Source organism: Platalea leucorodia (genome assembly GCF_965183815.1).
Source record: "Platalea leucorodia genome assembly, contig: HAP1_HAP1_SCAFFOLD_765, whole genome shotgun sequence".
In the NCBI taxonomy this organism is placed as follows: Eukaryota; Metazoa; Chordata; class Aves; order Pelecaniformes; family Threskiornithidae; genus Platalea; species Platalea leucorodia.
The window spans coordinates 1,808-8,679 of record NW_028120887.1 but is presented as its reverse complement, the minus strand read 5'-3'; the positions used below and the strand labels follow the sequence as shown (position 1 = coordinate 8,679).

Genomic DNA, 6,872 nt, shown 5'->3' with positions numbered 1-6,872 from the left:
GGGGCGCGGGGGGGGCGCTATGGGGCGGGGGGGGGCGCGGGGGGGCGCTGGGGGGCACTGGGGGGGCAACTGGGGGGCACTGGGGGGGCACTATGGGGCACTTGGGGGTTGCTGTGGGGCACTTGGGGGGCGCTATGGGACACTATGGGGCACTGGGGGGGCGCTGGGGGGCACTTGGGGGGCGCTATGGGTCACTTGGGGGTCACTATGGGACACTATGGGGCACTGGGGGGGCACTGTGGGGCACTTGGGGGGCGCTGGGGGACACTGGGGCACTGGGGGGGCACTGGGGGGCACTTGGGGGGCGCTGTGGGACACTATGGGGCACTGGGGGGGCACTGGGGGGCACTTGGGGGGCGCTATGAGGCAGCTGGGGGCCACTGTGGGGCAGCTGGGGGTCCCTGGGGGTCGCTGTGGGGCACTTGGGGGTCGCTGTGGGGCAGGTGGGGGTCCCTGGGGGGTGGCTGGGGGTTGCTGTGGGGCGCTTTGCTACAACAGGGCACTTGTGGGTCTCTGTGGGGCAGGTGGGGGCCGGGGTGGGGCACTTGTGGGTCGCTATGGGGCAGGTGGGGGTGGCTATGGGGCACTTGTGGGTCGCTGTGGGGCAGGTGGGGGCCGGGGTGGGGCTCGCTGACCCCGCCCCGCCCCCCAGGAGGGGGGGGTGCCCTTCGACACGGAGCCGCCGGCCGGGGCCCCGGCCGTGCCCGGAGGTGAGGACCCCTCCCCCCCCCCCCCCCGCCCCCCCCCCGCCCCCCCCGCCCCCCAAGTGTGGGGCCCCCCAAGTGTGGGGCGCTGACGGGCGGGCGCAGGGGGCTGCGGGGTGCTGGAGCAGAAGGAGACGGCGGCGGGGCTGCGGGACGAGGCCTGCGGCAGGGAGGCCCCCCGGGGCACGCGGGGCTCTGCCGGTGAGCGCGGGCGCCATGGGGCACGGGGGGGGCACTTGGGGGGCGCCATGGGGCACGGGGGGGCCCTATGGGGCACTTGGGGGGCTCTGTGAGGCTCTATGGGGCACTTGGGGGGCACGGGGGGGGCACTTGGGGCCATGGGGCACGGGGGGGTCCCTAGGGGGCACTTGGGGGGGCTCTGTGGGGCTCTATGGGGCACTTGGGGGGCACGGGGGGGGCACTATGGGGCACTTGGGGGGCCCTATGGGGCACTTGGGGGGCACGGGGGGGGCACTATGGGGCACTTGGGGGGCCCTATGGGGCACTTCGGGCGTGCTATGGGGCACTTGGGGGTCCCTAGGGGGCACTTGGGGTTCCCTGTGGGGCTCTATGGGGCACTTGGGGGGCCCGGGGGGGGCACTATGGGGCACTTGGGGGTCCCTGTGGGGCTCTATGGGGCACTTGGGGGGCACGGGGGGGCCCGGGGGGGCACTTGGGGGGCACGGGGGGGGATTTTGGGGTCCCTATGGGGCACTTGGGGGTCCCTGGGGGTACTTAGGGGTCACAGGGGGGGATTTTGGGGTCCCTGGGGAGCACTTGGGGGGCGCTATGGGGCACTTGGGGGGCTCTGTGGGGCACGGGGGGGTGGCTATGGGGCGCTGTGGGGCGCCGGGGGCGCGCGGGGCCCGGCTGAGGGCGCGGCCTCCGGCCGGCAGGGGGCACTACACCGAGTACCTGGTGCGGCTGATCAACGAGCGGCGCCTGGACCCGGCGGCGCTCTACACGCCGGCGGAGCTGCGGGCCGCCGCCGAGCGCCACCTGCCGGGCGGGAGGCCGGCGCGGGGCCCGCAGGAAGGGGAGGAGGAGTACGCGCTGCGCCTGCGCCGCCTGCTGGGGCGGGAGGCGCCGCTGGGGCCACGCCCCCCGCGGCGGTAGCGCCGCCCCCCCCCCCCGCGCGCGGCGGGCGGAAGCGGAAGCGGCGGGGGACGGCGATGGCGGCGGCGGCGGGGAGCGGCGGCGGCGGCGGCGGCGGGGGGCGGAAGCTGCGGCCGTGGCTGGTGGCGCAGGTGGAGAGCGGCCGCTTCCCGGGGCTGGTGTGGGACGACGCCGCGCGCTCGGCGCTGCGCATCCCCTGGCAGCACGCGGGGAAGGGCGGGGCGCGGGGCGGGGCCGGCGCCGCCCTCTGCCAGGTGAGCGCGGGGCGGGGGGCGGGGGGGGGGGGCGGGGGGGCGGGGCTTCCGCCGGAAGCAGCCCGGATGTGACGCGTGCGCCGCGCGCAGGCGTGGGCGGAGTTCAAGGGGCGGCTGCGGCCCGGGGCGCGGCCGGACCCCGCCGGCTGGAAGACGCGGCTGCGCTGCGCCCTCAACAAGAGCCCCGAGTTCCAGGAGGCGCCGGAGCGGTCGCGGCTGGAGGGGCCGCGCCCCTACAAGGTTTACCGGCTGCTGCCGCCCCCGCCGCCCGCCCACAAGCGCCCGCGGCCGCCCAGGGAAGCGGCGCGCGGCCCCGGCGGGGGGGAGCCCCCGGCCCGGCCGCCGCCATCGCCGCCGCCGCCGCCGCCCGGCCCCGCCGCCGAGCGACCGGAAGCGGCTGAGGGGGGGAGGGGGCGTGGCCGCCGCCGGGGACCCCGCCCCCCCGGCGCTGGCCACGCCCCCCGCGCCGCTGAAGCTGGAGGTGGTGGTGGACAGCCCCGAGCCCCTCCCGCCGCTGCTGGGTGAGACCACGCCCCCCCCCCGGCCCCGCCCCGCCCTGGCCACGCCCCCTCCCGCCCCGCCCCCCACAAGCCCCACTCCAAGCCCCGCCCCCAGCCCGGCAATGGCCACGCCCCGCCCCCAGCCCCACCCCCACCGCGGCAACGGCCACACCCCCAGCCCCACACAGGCCCCGCCCCCAGGCCGTGGCCACGCCCCCACCCACGCCCCACCCCAGTGCCCACGCCCCCAGCCCCACGGTGGCCCCGCCCCAGGCCATGGCCTCGCCCCCAGCCCTGGCCCCGCCCCCAGTCCCATACAAGCCCCGCCCAAGGCCATGGCCCCGCCCCCAGCCCCATGCAAGCCCCGCCCAAGGCCATGGCCCCGCCCCCAGCCCCACGGTGGCCCCGCCCCCAGCCCCACACAGGCCCCGCCCAAGGCCATGGCCCCGCCCCCCGCCCCACACAAGCCCCGCCCCCAGCCCCACACAAGCCCCGCCCAAGGCCATGGCCCCGCCCCCCGCCCCACGGTGGCCCCGCCCCCCGCCCCTGCCCCAACTCGGTGTCCCCACCCCCCCGATGGGCGTGTCCCCACCGCGGGGGGGCGTGGCCCCCGCCCGCAGGCCACGCCCCCTCCCGACGCCCCGCCCGCGCCCCGCCCGCAGGGGAGGCCTGCCTGCAGCTGCGGGTGTGGCTGGGCGGGGCGCTGGCCTGGCGGGGGTGGCTGCCCCCCGGCGACTACCTGCTGGCCCCGCCCCCCCGCCCCGCCCCGCCCCGGGCTGCTGCCCCGCCTCCTGCTGCGCGCCCCGCCCCGCGACCACGCCCGCGCCGACGACGCCGACGACGCCGACGCCGCGGGGGGGCTGCTGGCGGGGCTGCGCCCGGGGCTGCTGCTGGCCAGCGCCCGCCGCGGGCTCTTCCTGCGCCGCCGCCCCGCCCCGCCCGGCCCCGCCCCCCCCGGCCACGCCCCGGCCCCGCCCCTGCACCTGCGCGCCCCCCCACGCCCCGCCCGGCGCCCTGCCCGCCGGCGCCCTGCTGCAGGCCTTCGACGCCCAGCGCTTCCGCCAGGGTGAGCCCCGCCCCGCAGCGCCCTGCCCGCCCCGCAGCGGCCTGCCCCACAGCGGCCTGCCTGCCCCATAGCGGCCTGCCCCGCCCCGCAGCGCCCTGCCCGCCCCGCAGCCGCCTGCCCCATAGCGGCCTGCCTGCCCCATAGCAGCCTGCCCCGCCCCGCAGCGGCCTGCCCGCCCCACAGCGGCCTGCCCCATAGCGGCCTGCCTGCCCCACAGCCGCCTGCCCCATAGCGCCCTGCCCGCCCCACAGCGGCCTGCCCCATAGCACCCTGCCTGCCCCATAGCGGCCTGCCCGCCCCATAGCGCCCTGCCCCATAGCACCCTGCCTGCCCCATAGCACCCTGCCCGCCCCATAGCGCCCTGCCCCATAGCGGCCTGCCTGCCCCATAGCAGCCTGCCCCGCCCCGCAGCGCCCTGCCCGCCCCACAGCGGCCTGCCCGCCCCATAGCGGCCTGCCCCATAGCGGCCTGCCTGCCCCACAGCGGCCTGCCCCATAGCACCCTGCCCCGCCCCGCAGCGCCCTGCCCGCCCCGCAGCCGCCTGCCCCATAGCGGCCTGCCTGCCCCACAGCGGCCTGCCTGCCCCATAGCTGCCTGCCTGCCCCATAGCACCCTGCCCCATAGCACCCTGCCCCATAGCGCCCTGCCCGCCCCATAGCACCCTGCCCGCCCCATAGCGGCCTGCCTGCCCCACAGCCGCCTGCCCCATAGCACCCTGCCCCATAGCACCCTGCCCCGCCCCGCAGCGCCCTGCCCGCCCCACAGCGGCCTGCCTGCCCCACAGCCGCCTGCCCGCCCCACAGCGGCCTGCCCCACAGCGCCCTGCCTGCCCCACAGCGCCCTGCCCGCCTCATAGCAGCCTGCCCGCCCCATAGCGCCCCACCCCATAGCGGCCTGCCCGCCCCATAGCACCCTGCCCCATAGCACCCTGCCCTGCCCCACAGCCGCCTGCCCGCCCCATAGCGGCCTGCCCCACCCCATAGCACCTTGCCCCACAGCGGCCTGCCCTGCCCCATAGGTGCCCCTGTACCTGCCCCACGGGGGTCCCATAGTGTCCTCCCCTGCCCCACGGGGTCCTGCCCTGCCCCACAGCAGCCTCCCCTGCCCCATAGCGCCCTCCCCTGTCCCATGGGGTCCTCCCCTGCCCCACGGCTGCCCCATAGCGGCCTGCCCTGCCCCATAGGGGTCCCTGTACCTGCCCCACGGGGGTCCCATAGTGGCCTCCCCTGCCCCATAGGGTCATCCTCTGCCCCATAGGGGTCCCAGTACCAGCCCCACAGGGGTCCCATAGCATCCTCCCTGCCCCATAGCGGCCTCCCCTGCCCCACGGCTGCCCCACAGCGGCCTGCCCTGCCCCATAGGGGTCCCTATACCTGCCCCATGGGGTCCTCCCCTGCCCCACGGCTGCCCCATAGCGGCCTCCCCTGCCCCATAGGTGCCCCTGTACCTGCCCCACGGGGGTCCCATAGTGTCCTCCCCTGCCCCACGGGGTCCTGCCCCATAGGAGTCCCTATGCCTGCCCCATAGCAGCCTCCCCTGCCCCATAGGGCCCTCCCCTGCCCCATAGGGGTCCCTATACCTGCCCCATAGCGGCCTCCCCTGCCCCATAGGGCCCTCCCCTGCCCCATAGGGGTCCCTATACCTGCCCCATAGCGGCCTCCCCTGCCCCATAGGGCCCTCCCCTGCCCCATAGGGGTCCCTGTACCTGCCCCATAGCGGCCTCCCCTGCCCCATAGGGCCCTCCCCTGCCCCATAGCGGCCTCCCCTGCCCCATAGCAGCCTCCCCTGCCCCATAGGGGTCCCTGTACCTGCTCCACGGGGGTCCCATAGGTGCCCTGCCCCATAGCTGCCCCATACCGGCCCCACAGCCGCCCCGCGGCCTCTGCCCCCCCGTCTCCCCCCCCCCTGACGCCCCCCCCCTTCCCTCCCCCCCCCAGAAGTGGGGCGGCACCGCGCCGGGCTGGGCCCCCGCCCCGAGCACCGGGTGACGCTGGCCGTGGGGCAGGAGCTGGGCCCCCACGACGGACCCCACAACCGCGCCCTCGTCCTGCAGGTGAGGGCCCGGGCCCGGGGGGTGTGGGGGGGGGCGCAGGGGGGGTGGGGGCCGCCCCTCACCGCCCCCTCTCTGCCCCGCAGCTCGAGCAAGCCTTCGCCCTGCAGCTCCTCGACAGCGCCCCGGACGCCGCCGGGCCCCCCGGCCCCCTCCCCGTGGAAGCCTGAGCGCCCCCGTTCTCCCCCCACCCCGGCCCCCGCGGCCGCGTACCCACCGATAATAAAGCCGCCTGGGAGCCGCCGCCATCTTTGCCGCCCCCCCCCCCCCCCGGCCGCCATCTTCTCCCCTCGGCCCCTCTCTCCCCCCGCCGCTGAGGAGAAAGGGCGGGAAAGCAGCGGCGCTCGCTGATTGGCCGGCGGCGCAAGGCGGGAAGGCTTCCCGTTGGCTCAGCCCCGCGCGGCCGCCTCGCGTTGCGGGGTGGGGGGGTGGGGGGGGAAAGGCTCTGATTGGTCGCCGCTTTCCCGCCTCTCTCGCTCCTCCGCTACCCCCGGGCGCGCCGGCGCTGATTGGACGGCGGCGCTGAGGCGAGCGGCTCGCCGATTGGACGGGGGCGCGGGAAGGGGCGGGACGGGGCGAGGCTATAAAAGGCGGGGCGCCACGCGCGCCGCCTCACTCAGCCGGCGGCGACGGCGGCGGTCGGGGCTCTGCGTCTCCGCGCTCCCCTCAGCGGCGGCCCCTCGCCGGCGGCTGGTTATACTCCCCTCGGCGACCTCCCCCGGGAGAGGCTGGCGGAGAGCAGCGGCGGTTTCGATTCACTCGCGTTGGGGGGGCGGCGGGGTTAACGGGGAACCGTTCGGTTTAGTCTTTAATCGGGGCGGTCCTGCCCTAAACCCGTAATTTATTGATTTTTTAATCGGGCGGAGCTGGGGTTGCGGGGCCTCTCAGTTCCTCTGTCGAAGGCGGATTTGTTCCTCGGGCCAGCCGCCGCCATGTTCTACTACCCGGCGGTGCTGCAGCGGCACACGGGCTGCTTCGGCACCATCTGGTACGGGGGGGTTGGGGGGGGTTGGGGGCGGGTTTTTTGGGGCGAATCGGGCCGATCCCGGGTGCGTTTGTCCCCAGGCTGGCGGCCACCTGCAGCTCGCGGCTCCTGCGCAGAGAGTACCTGGGGGTGGACGTGCCCCGCGCCTGGTACGGGGCGGGGGGGGGGCGGGGGTGGGGTTCGCCCGGCGCCGTTTG

The 6,872-nt window shown here is 77.5% G+C and overlaps 1 protein-coding gene across 1 annotated transcript; it reads left to right on the top strand.

The window, feature by feature from the left end:
• Window positions 1-657: 657 nt before the first annotated feature.
• LOC309604420 (uncharacterized protein) lies at window positions 658-5,932 on the top strand. The gene is made up of 7 exons (XM_082339363.1): window positions 658-710; window positions 810-905; window positions 1,601-2,074; window positions 2,165-2,595; window positions 3,237-3,640; window positions 5,578-5,693; window positions 5,777-5,932. Exons 3-7 carry the CDS (start codon window positions 1,877-1,879, stop codon window positions 5,858-5,860), a joined length of 1,233 nt encoding a protein of 410 aa, XP_082195489.1. The 5' UTR covers window positions 658-710; window positions 810-905; window positions 1,601-1,876; the 3' UTR covers window positions 5,861-5,932.
• Window positions 5,933-6,872: the final 940 nt, after the last annotated feature.

Bases quoted from the DNA above. Each gene is read 5' to 3' on its own strand.
- LOC309604420 (XM_082339363.1), top strand. From the start codon at position 1,877: ATGGCGGCGGCGGCGGGGAGCGGCGGCGGCGGCGGCGGCGGGGGGCGG. The intron at 3,641-5,577 runs GTGAGCCCCGCC...TCCCCCCCCCAG, and splicing joins CGCCCAGCGCTTCCGCCAGG to AAGTGGGGCGGCACCGCGCC. The intron at 5,694-5,776 runs GTGAGGGCCCGG...TCTGCCCCGCAG, and splicing joins ACCGCGCCCTCGTCCTGCAG to CTCGAGCAAGCCTTCGCCCT.